Raw genomic sequence first — 19,304 nt, 5'->3', positions numbered from 1 at the left:
CAGACCAGTTCAATCAGTCACAGCGTTCATCTTCACAATCGGTGCCACCCGATTGTGCTGCTCCTTCATAAAACTTCCCAACAATAAAAATTGCACTTACAAGATCACAGATGTTTAAAAGCATATCGCACACGGAGTCCCATATATCCGTCTCCCTGTTGGAATTCTCCACACTATCCTCCTCTCCACTATGGCTAGTAGTGTAGGCTTCCCCACTAGGAACAGAGCTGTAGTGTGGGGGGTAGACTGATCCAGTCCCGGCTCAGCGCTTATTGCTTCATGATGATGCAACAGGCGATGAGTTTTGCTGCAGCTCTGTTCCTAGTGGGGAAGGCTACCCTACTGGCCATAGTGGAGAGGAGGTTAGCGTGAAGAATTCCAACAGGGAGACTGATATCTGGCACTCCGTGTGCGATATGCTTTTGAACATCTGTGATCTTGTAAGTGCAATTTTATTGTTGGGAAGTTTTATTAACCACCCTAGCTTTACGGACGAGCTCAGCTCGTCCACGAATGCCGGAGTGGCTAGCTCCGGCTAGGGGCTGTCTTTTTTTTAACAATTTAAAAAAAAAAAAAACGTAGCTAGCACTTTGCTAGTTACATGTTGTTGTATCCGATCGCTGCCGCTCCCCGCCGATCTGCCGCTACCCACTGCGAAAGGGCCCTCCCTGAGACGGATAGTGCAGCCTGGCCAATCACCGCCAGGCTGCGCTATGGGGTGGATTGGAACGCTGCATGACGTCATGCTGTCGTGTCCGATCATCGCTAAGGCGATGACAGAAGCCCAAACAGGAAATCACGTTCATCGCGGGATCACGGACGCGCAAGTATCGCCGGAAAAAAAAAGGTAGACGGGGGAGCCCAGACAATGGGGGAAGTCATGTAGCTAGCACTAGGCTAGCTACATGACAGAAAAAAAAAATATTGAAAAAAACCCACCCATGGTTGCGGGGATTAGAACGCCAGGGTGGTTAAAAGGATTAATGGACCAGAGAGCACTCCACTCTCATTTTGTTCTAGTTTCAAACGTCACATAATTACCTAAGATGAAGGAAGCCTCTTGATCCTAATGAGACTTCCCATTGCCACTCACTTGTCGGAAATCTGATTGGGGTCACACTCCTCTTCAAGCATAAGAGACTCTGTGCTACTGCGCAGGTGTGGCCAGGCTCATGTGGCTGCAGCATGGCCTAGCTTGTGCCAGAAGAGCACTGACCCGATGTTCCAGAGGGTCCCGGCAGGGGATCAGAGGACAACGTGGGAAGTCTCTGTAGGATCCACAGACTTCCCTTTCCTTAGGTAAGTATTATTGTTGATTTTTTTTTTTTATGCATTTATACATACCTGGGGCTTCCTCCAGCCCTCTCTGCACAGATCGCTCCCTTGCCGTCCTCCCCCACCTCCTGGATGCTCCAGTAACTGCCCCGTTAGCTTCACCAGTTCGGGGCGAACTGCGCATGCCTGGCCCAGCCGCACTCAAGTTGTGGAAAGGGCTGGAGGAAGCCCCAGGTATGTATAAAACTTTTACACCCTTTCGTATCAGGTTTACTTTAAATTGTGCCAAAAACCTATAATAATGAGGGGCAATAGATACATGAGCAGTTCAACATACTGTACAATCAGGACAAGTAGTGACACAAGTATAGATACATAGTATCCATAGTTTGAAAAAAGTCACCAATACTGATATTCATTTGATAAAATGCACAGAAACTGGGAACACAGGTTCCTGCCTTTGCAAGCTTACAAACCAAAGACTAGTGGAGTATGTATGATTTTTTTTTTTTTTTTTTTTTTTTTTTTTTGACCCAATCTTTGGCTCGGGCTTGTTTTAAGGATGCTAAGTAAAGTAATTGGAAGGTAATGAATTATTGTTTACATAAGCTGTATTTTTTTTTCTCTTCAGATACAAACGCATCCAGCATTACGAGCAACAAAATTTTCTATAGCAATCGATCGTACAATCGTTTTACATAGATTTGTCTCCACATACTGCATGGTTTTCTGTACAATTCCTTTATAAAAATCGTATCGAACGATCGCATCTGAGGAAAATATTGTATCCTTAATGTGCACCTCAAGCCAAACCATTTATTTTGTTGTGGATAGAGTGAGGCGGATTGAGAACACACGTTTGGGATCTATCACTTCATTTATCGTGGCAGATATTCCCCACCACCTCATACAAGGTCTTACAACCTCTGCCAAGATTCCCCCGCCCCCAGTAGAAACAATGAGCTGCTTACCTCATATTGAAACTGTATCCTAATTTTCCTGAACTTATTCATGTTGCTCACCGAAACATTTGCGCACTGATTTCTAACTACATTCATGTATGTTTTTACCCCCTAGAGCTGACTTTAGGACTAACGGCATCTCCATTCAAAATTGGCAGTGGTGTCACAACAAGCTCTATCAATACAAGCAATGTCAGTGCAGGCAGCGGAAGCAGTACAAGTGGCATGAGTTTAAGCACTGGTAATAGTGCAAACAGCATCAACACAAGCAGATCCAATGCAAGCAGCGTAATCAGTACAAGCAGCATCGCCACACACAGCGACAGTGCAGCCAAAACCATCAGTACAAGCAGCGTCAGTATGGACAGCGGAATCCGGAGCAACACCACCAGCTCCAAGGTAATATCTGTGATGCATTGCCCTTTTGAAAGAAATTTGGTTGTAATGCAGAAAAGGTACCGCCAGCTGGTTGATATTATTTTCCTCTGTTTCAGTTAATAGGTGGTCATCTAGACCAGAGCTCCTCAACTCTGTCCTCAAGGCCCACCAACAGTACATGTTTTGCAGAAAACCACAACATGCACAGGTGAGGTAATTAGTGTCTCAGCAGAGCTGATTAACTACCTCCATGGATTTCCACAAACATGCACTGTTGGTGGGCCTTGAGGACAGGGTTGGGGAACGCTGATCTAGACAAAAAGAGAGAAAATATCTAAGCAGTGATGGAAAATACAGTAAATATACAGCCAGTGGCGTATCTGGGTAATATGGCACATATGGCAAACCTGGAATTGCAAAAGGCAGCAGTAAAAGCCTAAAGGTGCATACACATGTGCAATTGTTGTCGCTCGAAGGGATTGGGTAATGATACCTTGCGCTATAGTTTGGGAACTGAATGATGTACAGACTCTTTGCTCTGCTATACCAGTGCTTCTGTTGCTATTCATGGGGCAGGAGAAACAGTGGTCAGAACATTAGACTGGCCTTTGGTGAGAGGTGTATTGAGCAGAGCAGTGTGCTTAGGAATTAGAATCTACATCCAAATACAAGAACTAGTTATGACTAAGTCCAAAAAGTTATTTGCTGTGTTCTTAGACATATAATCTACATCCATAATACAAAGCCGCCGCTGCGTGTGCGCGGTCGTGCATACTCTGGTAGTAAATGATAGTTGCTGTAGCAAATGGCAGCAATCATTCAATAAGGAATGGCACAAAAAAAAATATATTTTTTTTTTTTTAGTTAGTAACAGAAGAGAAAAAAAAATTGTGGTTTGGTTTTTGTTTTGTTTCTAAGGTAAAGAACAACTTAATTGAGAAGTATATGGAGGCTGCCATATTTATATCCTTTTAAGTAATACCAGTTGCCTTGCTCACCTTCTGCCTCTAATACTTATAGCCATAGACCCCGAACAACCATATGCAGATCAGGTGTTTTTGACATTATCGTCAGATCTGAGCAGATTAGCTGCATGCTTGTTTCTTGTGCGATTCAGACTCTACTGCAGCTAGGATCAGCAGGACTACCAAGCAACTGATATTATTTAAAAGGAAATAAATAGGGCATCCTCCATATTTTTCTCACTTCAGTTGTCCTTTGTCTTTTAACCTCTACTTGGCCTATTCATTTTAGCCCCTGTAATACCTATACCTCTTAATACACCTTTAATGATTTGCCATCTGTAGCGATTGGTAGGGCGACAATTCTAGGAGCCATGGCTCTACACATGCGTTGCTCTACAATTGCCTAGCGATGCATCTGTACAGCACTGGGGCCCCCAGAACTGTAGCCTTAGCAGCCGTATCCAGTCACTAGAGATGCACAGGTTGAGGATAATGGTCCACCGCATGTCCAGCTAGTAGTGAAATTAGGCTTTTGTGGTATCATTTTATTTGGGAGGGGCCAAAGAATATACTTTAATGGGTTTTCGAACTGTGGGATTAGTCATAAGAAAATTAGGAAGGGTGAAAACTGAAAAAGTTTCCAATTTTTGCCTGCAAAAAATGCCTATAAAATAAAATAATTCTTGGATAAAAATGGCCATAGAAAGTTTTTTTATTGTCCTGAGAAAAAAAATGACTTTAACATGCAGGGTAAAAATCCATGAATGTGAAGTGGTTGAAGATCCAGCATTCTGAGCTCGCAGGACAACCTGTACACACACTTTATTCTCAGCCAAGTTCTATCTAGTGTGTATATGTAGCTTAAGGACTTTTGTCACAACACCCTGAATAGCAATACATTTAATCCCATGTGTTGGGGTATGGCGTCGTACATAATCACTGAATTGGCCTGTTCATTCCTGCACTGAAATGCTGCTAGCCAGGCTCTCTTCAGTGAATGGGTGGGTGCACTGGATTTGGTGGAAAAGGCCAGCCAGCAACAATATGAACGTGTTAGACAGAGACACCCAAAGTAGTTAAGACATTTTGTTTCCCAGTCTAGGCAGAGTGAACAAAAAAAATCTGGTATGGGGATTATCTTCCTTTGAGCTGCACTTTACTACAAATACAGATGCTTATAAATTATGTAAAATGAACCAGAATATATTTATAGTACCACATTGTAATATGACTGTACAGCGTAGGCCATATACTCATACTTCGAGGAAACCTTGTGTAGGTGAGACCTGAAAACTGACATGGCTGTTGAACTTCCACCAACACTTTTACTTCATTACCTTGAGTGACTGGCTTGGATCAAGTGGAGTCACAACAATGGGCCTGGATTATTAATACAACTCTAATGACCTTTGAGTATTCCTAGTGAGGATACCAAAAGTGATGACTTAATGGCAAGAGATGCCGAGTATATCAAGCTCAGAAGATATTAAAACTGGACAACTACCACAACAGAACATTTGTAGGATCTCAGCAGCGGAACCTTACATATAGCCAGCACTTTATTTCTGGTAGTACAGATTTCATTTGTAAGAGCTCTTCATCCTTGGTGAAACCCAACTTTCATCTATATACTTTTAAAATATTTTGTCTTGCCAACTTGTTCTGTGTCCATGATTGAGCAAGTATGAACAAGCAGGCATGTAGCACATTTGTCAGCATCAATAAGGATATCTCTGTATTCCTTTTGCTTCAAATATAGTCAAATTTCAATAAGACCGATTATAGCCATCCCTTATCAGTAATGCAGTAAGTTTATAGAAGTTCTTTTCAAGTGTAGGAGTACAGGACAGCAGCTGCCTTTTGTTTACATACAGGTGGCAGAGAAGCTGGGCTGGCCATGTCCACCAGCTATCCATGCGTCTACAAAATACTCACCATCCCCCTGAATGTGGTTATGGAAAAACTTGAAACTGAAGATGTAGTAGTTCATTCAGATACCACTCTGCTCTTTATTTGTTAGCTTTTCTCAGTTCATATATCAGGTTCTTGAACATGTTGAAGTATGACAAATTGCCAAGGAACTGAGCGACATTGACAAGGAAAAATTGTGATGGCTAAATGAAAGGGAAAGAGCGTTTCCACAAATTGGCAGGTATTGTTGATTGTACCCAATACCTGCCAAAGTGGTCTAAAGGAAGGAGAACCAGTGAATCCGTGATGGGGTTATAGGCACAGAAGGTTGATTGGTTTGTGTGGAGAGTGAAGGCTTGTCGGTCTAGTCCAATCTCACAGTAGAGCTTCAAAGTCTCCAAAGTTGCTAAAAAAAATGTAATGTTATCCATGAGAAATGGTGTCAGAATCCACAATATATTGACGCTTACTTTGTAGCTGCAGACATGAGTGCCCATGGCCATTGTGACCCCTACCCACTACTGTAAGTCTACTGGAGGCCTCAGAACTGGAGCCATGGAAGACTGTGAATATTGCTATGTACCAGATACTTAATTGTTGCAGACTGCAAACACCCCATCATGGTAACAGGATTCCCAGATGGCACATACAGTAACTGTAGCTAACATATTGGTGACAAGACCTCTGAAATGTAATTGACTTTAAACACCTTCCCTTTGTGCATAATGACTCTGGGGGACCTATAGGCTGTATAATCTTCTTTTTCAATAATACAAGGTGTCAACACAATGCAGCATGAATCACGTTTGTTTGTTGCCTATAAAAATCTTATTTCAGAATTGGAGAGCTAAACAGCTGCAGAATCCATTCTTGCCTGCATTGTATTTTGTTGGCACTGGAAGCAGTGTGGTTAATCTATTTCATCTCTAGGAATAGGCTGCTTCCTGACACTTGCTGTGTCCACATCTTTCTTCCCTTTGTGTCTGCACTGGGTTGTTGTGCAAATATATTTATAGCTCCTGTCTGTAAACATTCCTCCATATCTGGATTAGAATAGGAATATGAGCTGGGCCCAAGCTGTGTCCTTGGACAGATCCACTGTGATTTGTGACGGTCCTCTGCTGGAAGCTACACCCACGCCACATCCTCCTCATTGTCAGTTATACCGAGTCCTGTCCTGAGCAGACTTCAGAGCTGGAGTAACCATGCCTAGCGCAGGTATACAGGAGCTGGATAACCAGCACACAGAGCCAGTGCACAATGCTGAGCATGATTTCCGGCTATTCCAGAAGCAGATTTCACTGCAGCTGCGAGATATGGCCATGCTGTTGGAGCCATTGACAACTGCGGTAAATGACTTGAAAGAGGAGAACCTCCATCTCCATTTGGAGCAAGAAAAGCTAACCCGGCAGGTAGAAGAGCTCTCTCTGTTCCTGGGTGTGAAGGAAACTTGTGACTCTGTGCCTCATCCGCCCAGGTTTGCAAGCACCCGCAGATCCTCTTCTGTGCATCTTTCACGAAGTAACAGCCTTGTAAGTGTCTGAGCTATGCCTCTAGAAGCCTCTCCCTCTATATACAGTGTATAGCATTTAAAAGCTTTTGCATTCGATATTGACGTTAGAGTGCTCGTACTACAACAGTGGGCCATCTCTTAGTGTGCAGGCGAATGTTGTTCTTACCTCATTTTGCAGTATAAACTCAGTCATTAAATGGTTTAACCTTCTGGGCATGGGCGTAGCAATCACCCCTGCGACCCCTGCTATCGTAGGGAGGCTCAGAGCATTTGGGGGCCCCTTCTCCTCCCTCTCCCCAACCAAAAGTGCAGCCAATTAGCAAAAAATCTCCCTGATCGCTCACAAAAACCATCCCTGCCACCACCTCCTGCCATGCAGAACAGCAAGTAGCGGGAGCGTCTGTAAATTTTTTCCTGCTTCCAGATACTGCTTCACAGCAGAAAACTCCCCACCGTCTCCTGATCACATGACCCTCATGGGGTTTGGGGACCAAGTGGGCCCCATGCTAACATTTTTGCAGGTGGTCCCTATTAAGTCTAGTTATGCCCCTGCTTCTGGGTCCTGTAGATGAAAACTGGTCTATGATAGGTTATGGGGTTATAGATCATCTTCGATATTAAGCGCCCCCAAACCAAAACGATGATGCATAGCCACAAAACCCCACATGTTTCATTGCTGAGTGCATAAAAGAATTGCATATTACCTAGTGTTGGGGTGAGAAACATATTGTCCACCCTTATGCAAGCTCAATCAAAATCCAGGGGGTTGGAGGGAGGTTACGGGGAAAAGTGTAAATGTTGCTGCCACGATAACAAATACTGAATGCACCTTTGGTATAGACAGAAACCAACAATATTCAGATAGTTCTAAAACTTATATTGGAATGGAGGGATTGGAATTTTTGTAAGAGGAGGAAGCAATATGAAGGCTAATTGCCTGGCTATCATGCTGATTTGTTTTGGGTTTTTGTGTGTGTGTGTGGGGGGGGCTCTGTGCGGCTTGAATCGCAGCTAGAACAAGCATGCAGTCAGTAAAGACAGGACACCTGATTTCAGGTGAATGCCTTGTGCATGATCTGGCTCAGCTCTCTTCATCCTGCCCTGCATTACAGTTATTGCTTAACTGTTTGACACACTTGTGCCCCCTAGCCAACACTTTGAACAGTAAACTGGCACGAAAGTTCAAGTACAGCAACACACCAACCCCCTATGTAGTTATAGGAGGTTGGTGTGTTGCTGAACTTTCTAAGCTTATCGGTCCTTAAAGAGTACCTCCAGTGTCATTTGGAGCACAAATGAATAAATCAACCTCTTCCCAAATAGTACCGTAATATGGGTTCGGAGAAGGGATATAAACCACCTGTTAGTGAAGGAAATTATGATAATTGGTAAACTCTTCCACAAACCCCCCCCCCCCTCCAATCCCAAACCCAAAGGCTCTTGATTGTAATTTGGAGCTCTATGACTACAACTACTATGTTGCCACAGCCGCCCTCTGCTCAGCGAATGCCTATCGGGCCGCTGCTGCCGAACTGGGGTCAGTCTGCAGCCATACAGTGGGTTTATATGGGGGAAAATTAATTGCATTGATTTTTACACTGGAGGTAGTCTTTTTAAGAGGACTGGTAGTATATTTCTTAAGTCCAGCTTCTGCAAATATGCAGTTAGTTACCTATAATAATTTTTTTAAATGTCTTACGGCCATGACCTTTGATTTGTTCTGCATTCCTTATGTCCTATATTTCTCCCTGTATCAGGTGCCAGCCACTTGTCTGTGTGTTTGTGTGCTTCTCTGGCAACACATCCATCCAAATCCTCCATTATGTGCTCTGGTTTCATATCTCGCAGGCAACCAAAGCTCCAGTAAGATTGTTTAATGTGGGGAATCCTTTAACACTTGTAGTGAAAGGCAGCAACAAATGGAAAGAGATCACCAGAGGCTGAACTGAGGCGTTTTCCACCATATACAAATGTTTGGATTATTATATAGAGTAAACTTTTTAAAGAACTAATGTTCTAGAAACTACTGACTACAGTCAGTAATGCCAGAGATATAGACTGAAAATAGTTACATTAAAGCTTTAGTCCAGACTCACATTTTTAATGCATACTATAGTACATTTGCCTTAGTTAGCAAAGAACTAAGTTTTTTTTGTTTTTTGCATTCCTTAGCTGTACTTTTTGCAATAAATATATTGAAAGTATATGTCTAGCTTTTGGCAGGCTGGATCAAGTAGCTCTTTTTTGCCAGGAGAGTGGTGGTCCTTCCTCAACACAAAGCAGATTACCAGACCATGCCCACCTCCTCCCACTGTTGAGAGGGATTAACTGTTTGTGACCAGCACTGCAACTACATATCAGCATTTCTTCCCTGATCAGCGTGTAGTGAAAGAGTTTTCAACCACCTGTTTTATAAACAAACTGAGGAGGGCGAGGGGAGGATAAATGCTTTAATATACACTGAGCAAGATGGAACTAGCAAGGAATTGAGGTTACTCAATTGAGGTTACTCTGCAGAGCTGACATGCTACAGTCCTGGCCCCAAATCTTTGTTAAATTACTCCTGAATCGGGGAAGACATGTTGATTGAAGCCCATGTGGGTTAGGTTACCTCCTCCTTAGTGGCCTGCTGCTGCTCACTGTCCTTGGTGGTCACCCCTTCCTGGTTCTCCTATTTGGTTCTCTTAGCTCTGCAGCCACCCAGAAGTTGAGTAGAACAGAGTAATTATGAACTGCGCAGGTGCAAGTTTGGATCAAGCCTGTGCAGTAAAAGAAAGCAGTTTTCAATCTTGCAGTGCAGCTTTTAGGGGACAAGGCGGTTTCAGTACAACTTAATGGAATACTGTAGGGGGGGGTCGGGGGAAAATGAGTAGAAGTTACTCGGGGCTTGTAATGGTCACCCGCAGACATCCTGTGCCCGTGCAGCCACTCACCGATGCTCCGGCCCCGCCTCCGGTTCACTTCTGGAATTTTAGACTTTAAAGTCTGAAAACCACTGTGCATGCGTTGCTGTGTCCTTGCTCCCGCTGATGTCACCAGAAGAGTACTGCGCAGGCACAGACCATGCTGGGACTGCGCAGTATGCTCCTGGTGACATCAGCGGGAACTAGGACACGGCAACGCAGGGACCGTGGTTTTCAAACCTTAAAGTCTGAAATTCCAGAAGTGAACCGGGGGTGGCGTCAGAGCATCGGTGAGTGGCTTTCCGGGCACAGGATGTCTGCGGAGGACAATTAGAATCCCCGGGTAAGTTCAACTCATTTTCCACCGACCCCCCCCCCCCCCTTACAGTATCCCTTTAAGGCCAAAGAGCAGTGTCGCCACACTCAGGAGGAGGTCATCTAACCCACCATGGGGTTTATTCAATAATTTAGGTCTTGGTTCGGAGATACTTTAATCTTCCCCAGCAGGAGACTAAAGGAGGTGAGCAGGGTCATCTTAGTGCTCACAGAGAAAGTCTAGCTGGGCCCCCCTCCCTGCTTCTGTCGGATGACACAGCTGGTATATCACATACATTCACAAAACCAATTTGTATTGATAACTGGTAGATGCACTGCAAATTGTGTTTGTTTTTGTTTTGTCTCGTCTTACCATTTTCTGTGTGCACCTTTTCCAGGTAGAAGCAGAGCAGTCACAGCACTCCAACCAGCAGGTAGAGGTATTTCTTCCAAGTACTGAGAAAGTGGAAACTGAGAAGAAGGGAAAGCTGACTGCAGAGGACTTGTGTTCCATAGAAGAAGAGGATGTCCTAGATAAAATGGTGAGCTGTGTGAATTTACTACTAAAAACATATTGCCTCACTCGCTCTATTCCCTTTTCCCACTGCTTAAATCCTTTGTACCTCATAAATCTATGATTTCAGTGTTACATTAGTAGGTTTCTTAGTGTCTGTTTTAGTGATGAATTCAGAAGCTTGGAGATAAGTGGTCAAAGGCTTGCCATAAATGGAGAGAAATAGTCACAGTACACAACTGCTTTTGCAGTATTCACGTGTTAATCTCACCATGTATGGGCAGGGAACCTCTGGAATCAGGATCTCTTATGTGGGCTGCAGGACTCTGGCCAGTAGAATATTATTTGTTTTATTTGAGCTTAGATAAGCTGGCTCAGCCTGCCGGTGTGTAGTGATGAGACTGCTTGGACTGGTGCTCGTCTTTGAGATAAAAAAGGGATATTACAAAGGTCCCACTATTTCACAGTAAGCAGTATCACCTGCCATGCGCTGTTAGTGAAATGCTGGCTGCTAACATTACACTTTGGTTGGGTCATATACTGTGTGCTGTCTTGTGATCACTGCATACACTAAGCCTAGGATGCATATTATTTCCAGTGCAAAACAAAAAGGATCAGGAAATGCAAGAGCATCCTGACAAACAAATCCAGGATAGCCAGCTGCTTATCTTATCGGCACTAGATAAGTTCTAGATTATAGGTGACAATCCTCTCTCTGCATGGGCATTATGGCAAATACTCTAGTGAAGGATTTAACCCAGTACATAACAAAGTAACTATAGGTTAAACCTTCTATTTTAAAAGGAGCATTTGTAGCTATTTTCATATCAGAAACTACTGTTAGTACAAGTTTGCTTTTTAACCAAATTTTGAATACTCATTTACTTTTGTCTGTTCAATAAGGAAAGTGATAAACAGAATTTAAAACTGGGAGGCAGCAAAAAAGTATTACAAATTATAAGACTATTAACTGTAGTTACTTTCATAGGACAGCGAATGGCATTTAAGAGCTTATTGAACATGAAAACAATGCATTTCCAGCCCTCTCTGCCAGGTCAGTTGGTAGTGTTCATATACGGTGATGAACATGCCTACTGCAGTGATGGTGTACAGCTGCTGGTAGTCTCTCTGATGGTGATTTATTAGTTAAATATCCAAGATTGATATCTCTCTGCCCCTAAGGTATTAATGCACACTGATGTCATTGTATACTGTGCACTGTCCTGTCCCCCTTGTCACGTTTAGCTCTTGTTTTCGGAGGGTCTCTCCACCTTGAACCTCCACCATTCAGCAATTTAAATACAGTAGAGTCTGTTATCTGGCATCAACGTGGAATGGCTGATGCCAATTACGTATGCTTTCTGGTTGCTTGAGACTCAAAGTTAAAAATAGGCCTAGCTAATACAGTACTATACCCCACACTGTATACATACCATGAACTCTGTATTAAATGTTAAAATGCAGTAATTTGCACTATATAAACCTTGGGGGAGCTGTGGAGCCAGGTCATTAAGCACAGCAGAGCTCACAAACGGCCTAAGAAGTTGGCCTTCACCACTGAGTGCTGTTGGTGATTTGTGCTGGTTAGTTGAGTTCTGGATAACCAGAACTCTACTATAGCATTTTTATATAAGCATTTCAATATTGCCACTAAAATACATGCAGTGTTAAACACTCACTGACTGTGATAGGCTGATTCCGGATAAGTGTAGTTTCTGGTTGCTTGAGAGCTAAAGTTAAAAAGTAGGCCTAGCTAATACAGTACTATACCCCACACTGTATACTTACCATAAACTCTATGAAATACAGTAATTAAAAACAAAGGCAAACTTTATGTATAACACAGGTTTATTACTGTATGTAGTAGTGTAATGCTGGGAATACACGATGAGATTTTTCAGCAAATTTACTGTCCGATCGTTTTACCGATTTTGTTTTTCTGATCGATTTCAATTCTATGAGAAATCAATCAGACAAACTATCGAAAATCAGATTGGACGTGTCATAAATTATCCATCGAACCATCTATTTGCCAAAAAATCACATGGTGTATTTCCAGCATAAAAGTAGCTTTGTGCATCCTGCAATGCCAATATTTTTTTCTGGTTGCTTGAGAGTTTTGGTTGGCTTGAGTTCTGGATAATGGCAGTTTTTACTGTCTGTCCTAAGCAAACAGTACTATTTAAAATTGGCTTTGGAAAACCATTGCTTTTGGCTTGCTGATAATCTTTGGTTATATTTCTGTGGGTAATTTTTAGTAGCCTAGCAAAACTCTGGGCTCTTCATTAGGTGCATACGGTCTACTCCAAGACAACAGTTGCTTAACAATAAAAAAAAAAAGTATGACATGCAGAATTGTTCTGTGCCGGGTTGACCTGTCAATTTCTTCTTCCTACAGCTGGATAAGACCACAGACTTTGAGGAAAGGAGGCTGATCAGGACAGCAATGAGGGAGCTACGGCAAAGGAAGAGAGGTATATTACCATACACTTACCTGATGATTCTCTTTTGTGGTGTTCCTGTGTCCTGGTGTTGAACCTCACTGTTTAGTTTCTATTGGGTTCTTTCCAAAGTTTTGGAATGCTGAATCGTGTTTGTAAAAAAAAAAAAAAAAAAAAAAATTATTTTGCTTTATCCCTACCAGAGCAACGAGAAAAGGAGAGAGAGCAGCGCTTACAGGAGCTGAAGAACAAGGAGAAAGAGACCAGGCTAGCCCGGAGCACAGAGACCAGTGTTCGGCAGACTGCAACTATAAACCATGGCAATGCAGTTAGCTTTGTTGCTAAAACACAGAAACTGGTGCAATCCAGTAAGCTGTTTTTCTAACATTTCTCTTAAAGTATTACATTGTTAAATATCTGTTGATGGGACATTGCATATTTTTTTTATAGTATGTGTTTGAACAATTTGCTGTTGCTGCAGAGTTGTAATTGTAAAGTATTGCTAAAGCCCTAGTTCAGGCCCATGTTTTAATGAATAAATTGTTGTAATGCTGATTTCCTGTTAGATATTGCTTGGCTGGACTGACTTCCTTTCAGATCCTGCTTTGCTGGACTGACTTCCTGTCAGAACCTTCTTGGCTTGACTGACCTCCTGGCAGAACCGCTTGGCTGGACTGACCTCCTGGCAGAACCTGCTTGGCTGGACTGACCTCCTGGCAGAACCTGCTTGGCTGGACTGACCTGGCAGAACCTGCTTGGCTGGACTGACCTCCTGGCGGAAACCTGCTTGGCTGGACTGACCTCCTGGCAGAACCTGCTTGGCTGGACTGACCTCCTGGCAGAACCTGCTTGGCTGGACTGACCTCCTGGCAGAACCTGCTTGGCTGGACTGACCTCCTGGCAGAACCTGCTTGGCTGGACTGACCTCCTGGCAGCACCTGCTTGGCTGGACTGTCGTCCTGGCAGACAAATTAAGAAAGAACACTATCTCCAAGGAATGGTGGCTACACAGATACACACAATAAGCCTACCATACTACTCTTGATTCGGCATTATACTGCTATATATCACCCTTCAAGTATGCAATTAGTATAAAAGATTTTGGCTAGGGTTCAGGATGTATAGATCAAATAGTAGTAATTTATTGATAAGTACAAAAATGACACAATTTCATAGCTTGATTGCATGCAAAAATCAGCTTCATAAAATAACCAGTAAAAAACCTGCGGAGTATCTAGGTACCAACAGTGAGATGCTCTAACCTTGACAGCAACTATCTAGTCTAGGCCGGCATCATGCGTCCATCCATACATCCATACAATGGCGCCCACTCACTCCTAAGCGTTGCTCAACTTAATTGCAGTGCGTAATGCTTGGAACGCTGCTCCCATAGGGGCCACTGAGTCCACCTGCACAGCAGCGATATTCAGTTAGATAAGCAAAAATCTCCACAGGGATAGGGAATAGCTTCCAGATAGAAAGTCACTCTTACCACCTCCGTTGTAGCTTGCTGTGTGGGTACCCACTTGATGATACTGCACGGTGTCCCATGTGGTGAGAGGACGGCACAGCCCTCCAACTTGTGTTGAGCGTGTGCTCAGGCAGTCCCTCTTAGAGCGGTGGCCGGGGTGAGATATGCCCAGTCAGGGTAATACCTTAATGCTGCGCCTAAAAGGCAGTGTCAGCTGTCGGCTGTATTCCGCTACTCCAAGCCGCAATCAGCAATGACGGCACGCATGGAGTGGTGCATTGACGGCTCCAGAGTCTGTATCATCCGCTGGTATGGATGTGACGTTTACGTGGTGCACTAGGCTCCGCCCATCGACGCGTTTCCCACCCCTTACAGGCGATTCGTCAGGCTGGACTGACCTCTTGTCGGAAACCTGCTTGGCTGGACTGATCCTTGTCGGAAACCTGCTTGGCTGGACTGACCCTTGTCGGAAACCTGCTTGGCTGGTCTGGCCTCTTGTCGGAAACCTGCTTGGCTGGACTGGCCTCTTGTCGGAAACCTGCTTGGCTGGACTGACCCTTGTCGGAAACCTGCTTGGCTGGACTGACCTCTTGTCGGAAACCTGCTTGGCTGGACTGACCTCTTGTCGGAAACCTGCTTGGCTGGTCTGGCCTCTTGTCGGAAACCTGCTTGGCTGGTCTGGCCTCTTGTCGGAAACCTGCTTGGCTGGACTGGCCTCTTGTCGGAAACCTGCTTGGCTGGACTGACCTCTTGTCGGAAACCTGCTTGGCTGGACTGAACAGCAGTCTCTGAATTATTTTGGTGGCACACTGTATATTGCTTTTGGGGGGATGGCAGTTCATATATGTTATTTTGAAGGCTCTGCAAATTACTATTAAATGGATAAACCCTGTTAATCTCCTATAGTGGAAATTAGCTGTTAACTGCTTTTGCCATTATTGATATGTTGCCAATAATGATGCATGGGGACAACTAGCAATCCATGGGAAAACTAATGAGTTACCACTGTTTTCAGTGCAAGTGGTTCTTAGGATTAAGAATTGGGGATTAATGTGGCATTATTAAAGCGAGGATTAGGATTTCAAAAGTGTAGAACAAGTGGGGATATTTTTCTTTAGATTATGACTTTTTAAAAATTATCCTTTTTTTTTGTGGGCCTTTTGGTTTAATTTAAAATGGACATGCTTAAAACTAATACCTAAAGTATTTTGTGCTTTTGCTTTCAAAAGTGCTCAAACAACCCATCAGAGCTGTCATTTTGAAATTTGATTTTTTTTTTTTATTTAAACCTTTCCATTTGCAGCAGATAGGAATGTTATAATTGTAGTTATTCGCAACCATGGCATCAGTATGGGTCTGGACAAATCACAAATTCCCATCATTCTGTACCTGGCTGCACAGATCAAGAGTTCTAGTGACTATTTTTGCATACTCGATCTAAGCAAATGATTGTAAAATCTACATTAATAACAGTAAGATGCACAGATTCTAACTATAATAAACAAGGTATTGCAGCTTCCGGTGACAGCCACAGGGATTTTAATATAGGAACCCTTTGGAATGGCTGTATTTGCTCAAAGATCATAATTTGGGAAAATGTGCAAAATCCTTAGATTATACTAACCTTGACTTAGGGGGATGCGTCTTTCTCAACTATGACATTTCAATGTGTGAATGCAACTTTGACACTGTGGCTTTTGCAGATGACGGCAGTAAAACCTCAAGAACGGCTACAGTGGAGGCAAGTTACATGAAGAGATCAGAAAGTAAGTACATCAAATAGCATTTGAATAATATTGCTTATTACTGTTTTGTAGTTTCCAGGCCTTACTGCATAACTGATTGGTATTGGTTAGAATGCTTGGCTTTGGTGAAACTTTTAAAGAATAACTATAACAAGGTTTAGCAAGAAGTCAAAGTTTAGTCAAAACTTATTTTAGTTAGTGGGCTATTTTAGTTAGGGCTAAGTTACACAACCATTTTTGTAAAATGCTATATTTTTCTGGTGTGAAAATCAAGTAATTCATTGTCTAGAACAGAGGTGCCCATACAGAACAGAAAATGTAGTGTGGTCAGGATCTACCATGAAGTCCATTGCGATCTACCGGTAGATTGTAATCTTCTAAATGGACACCCCTGGTCTAGAACTAATAGAAATTTGCAGGTGTAATCAGAACATTTGACCATATTTGCAGGTGTTTATAGAGAATCATCATTACAACATAGAATTTAGTATTTTTATATTTAAAGAGGTTATGAAACAAATCCTAGCTAGTAGGGAGTATAAACTTCTTTTCCTTAATGCTCCTGGTCTCCAGTATTCCACTGTGGTCAGTGGTCCAAAGCTCTGTCCCTTTAATCCAAAGCTTCCGGAGTGTATGATTAACGACAAAGAATGCAGCAGACTTTTTTTTTTTTTTTTTTTTACCCCCAATTCCTGCAACTACCGTATACGCCTACGGGGAATTAACCGTCCCTGCTCAGTACTCCAGGTCCTACCGGATACTGGACAGTCACTCTCCTGTACTACGATAGACTTTCGTGAAATAAAAAAATGCAAAGCTATTACCTCCAAAGGAGGTCTGATTGGTAATGGGTAGAATGGAGGTGTTCTATTTTAGTGTTTTAAAATAAAAATAAAAAAGAGAGGTCATTGCTTACCCCTCCAGAAGACACCAGTTCAGCTGGAGAAAATGTTTATTCAAAAAGCAATTTGACAATGCGATTCACATGTCATGGCCTGCTTCCTCATGCCTTAAATGCCTTAATAGCAGGGGAAAGCGTGTAGGTGCCTCAGATCAATCAGAATCAAGTTTAATGGCCAAGTACAGGGGTTGTACCTGGAATTATTTTTGACACATACAGGCTCGAGTAGTACAAAAGACAAGTTATGCAGATATGCAGTATTGTACAAGTTATACAGATATACAGTATTGAAGACAAGCAGATATACAGTAAGTAGAGTAATTTAAGTAAAGAGGGCAGTAGAGTAGTTTAAGTGACTCTAAACTAGTTGGGGTGATGTAACATGGGTGGGCTAACTACCCGGGTGTAAGCGCTGGAGCAAGGGAGTGCGATTGGGAGGGTACGTTGAGGAGATCAATGGCTTGGGGAAAGAAGGTGTTTCTGTGTCTAGTGGTCCTGGTGGGTAAGGACCTGTAGCGGCGGCCTAAAGGGAGAAGACTGAAGTAGCGGTTGCCTGGGTGGGTGGGGTCACCTGCTATCCTAGCGGCCCCTGAGCGCAGTCTGGACGAGTAGAGAAGGTTGAGTGGTGGGAGGGGAGTACCGATGATCCTTTCTGCAGACTTTATGACTCTTTGTAGCTTGTACTTGTCCCTCACAGAGGCCCTGCATACCACACGATGATGGAAGAGCCAAGTATTGACTCAATGGCAGCAGAGTAGAAGCAGGTCATAATGTCTTGCGACATTCCAAACTTTTTCAGCTGACGTAGGAAAAACAGGCGGTTTTGCGCTTTCTTCTGAATCACTGTGGTGTTTTCCTCCCACTTTAGGTTGCTGGATATGGTGGTGCCTAGAAAACGCGCGTGCAGGACCCTGGCAACCTCAGGGCCTTCGATGTGGACCGGGGGGAGTTCGGGACGGCCTTTTCTGAAGTCAATGATCAGTTCTGCGGTTTGGGCTGTGTTCAGTACAAGCTTATTTGTCTTGCACCAGTTGCAGATATTCGTAATCTGTTGGCGATAGGCTCGTTCATCGCTCTCATCTATAAGACCAAGGATGGTGGTGTCATCTGCAAACTTGATGACCTGGACCGAGTTGCTTGTTGAGGTGCAGAAGTTAGTGTACAGCGAGAACAGCATTGGGGACAGGACACAGCCCTGGGGGGCACCCGTGTTGGTGACTCGCATCTGCGAGGAGAAGGTGCCCAGCTTGACTGTCTGAGTCCTGTTTGTGAGAAAGTCCTTCAGCCAGCTACAGAGGCTGGGATGCACATTGAGGAGAACTAGTCTGTCGAAGAGAATGTCGGGGCTGATAGTATTGAAGGCAGAGCTGAAGTCCAAGAGGAGGATCCTGGCATAGATATTTGGTCTGTCTAGGTGGCTCAGAACGTGCTCCAGGCTGATATTGATGGCATCCTCCACGGACCTGTTGGCCCTGTAGGCAAACTGGTAAGGATCCATCAGATTCTTGGTGGTGTGTTTCAGGTGGGAGAGGACCAGCCTCTCGAAGACCTTCATGATGTTTGATGTCAGTGCGACAGGTCTGAAGTTGTTTAGGTCAGTGGCACCTGGTTTCTTTGGGATGGGGATGATTGTGGAGATTTTTAGGCAAGAGGGAACCCTGTGTTCCTTTAGGGATTGTGAGAACAGAGAAGTGAGGACTGGGGCCAGTTGGTCTGCACAGGTTTTTAGGCAGAGGTTTGACACACCATCCGGGCCCGAAGCTTTCCTGGGATTGAGTAGCTTAAGGTGTCTAAGAACCTCGGCCTCTGAGACCATCAGTGCGGCTGGGGGGCCTGGGCTAGTATGAGCCTGGGAGGTCGTGACCGGTGGCACCTGGTCATAGGGTACATCTTCGTGGTTGTCTTCAAACCTACAGTAGAACCTATTCAGATCTTCTGCTAGCTTAGCGCTGGGAGTCGTGTGATGAGGGGGAGACTTAAAGTTTGTTGCCACCTTGAGACCTTTCCAGA

General features: G+C 43.7%; 1 protein-coding gene across 4 annotated transcripts in view; it reads left to right on the top strand.

The window, feature by feature from the left end:
- SMTN (smoothelin) overlaps positions 1 to 19,304 on the top strand; it is a 206,451-nt gene that overhangs the window by 158,042 nt on the left and 29,105 nt on the right. For all 4 annotated transcript variants that reach the window (XM_068240805.1, XM_068240797.1, XM_068240820.1 and 1 more), the window contains exons 10-14: positions 2,353 to 2,636; positions 10,621 to 10,764; positions 13,135 to 13,210; positions 13,381 to 13,545; positions 16,352 to 16,414. In XM_068240805.1, the coding sequence (XP_068096906.1) occupies positions 2,353 to 2,636; positions 10,621 to 10,764; positions 13,135 to 13,210; positions 13,381 to 13,545; positions 16,352 to 16,414 (732 nt within the window). The remainder of the gene's footprint in view (positions 1 to 2,352; positions 2,637 to 10,620; positions 10,765 to 13,134; positions 13,211 to 13,380; positions 13,546 to 16,351; positions 16,415 to 19,304) is intronic.

This window comes from Hyperolius riggenbachi, chromosome 1 (genome assembly GCF_040937935.1).
Source record: "Hyperolius riggenbachi isolate aHypRig1 chromosome 1, aHypRig1.pri, whole genome shotgun sequence".
NCBI lineage: Eukaryota > Metazoa > Chordata > Amphibia > Anura > Hyperoliidae > Hyperolius > Hyperolius riggenbachi.
The sequence above is the reverse complement of the archived record's forward strand: the minus strand, read 5'-3'. Positions and strand labels throughout refer to the sequence as shown.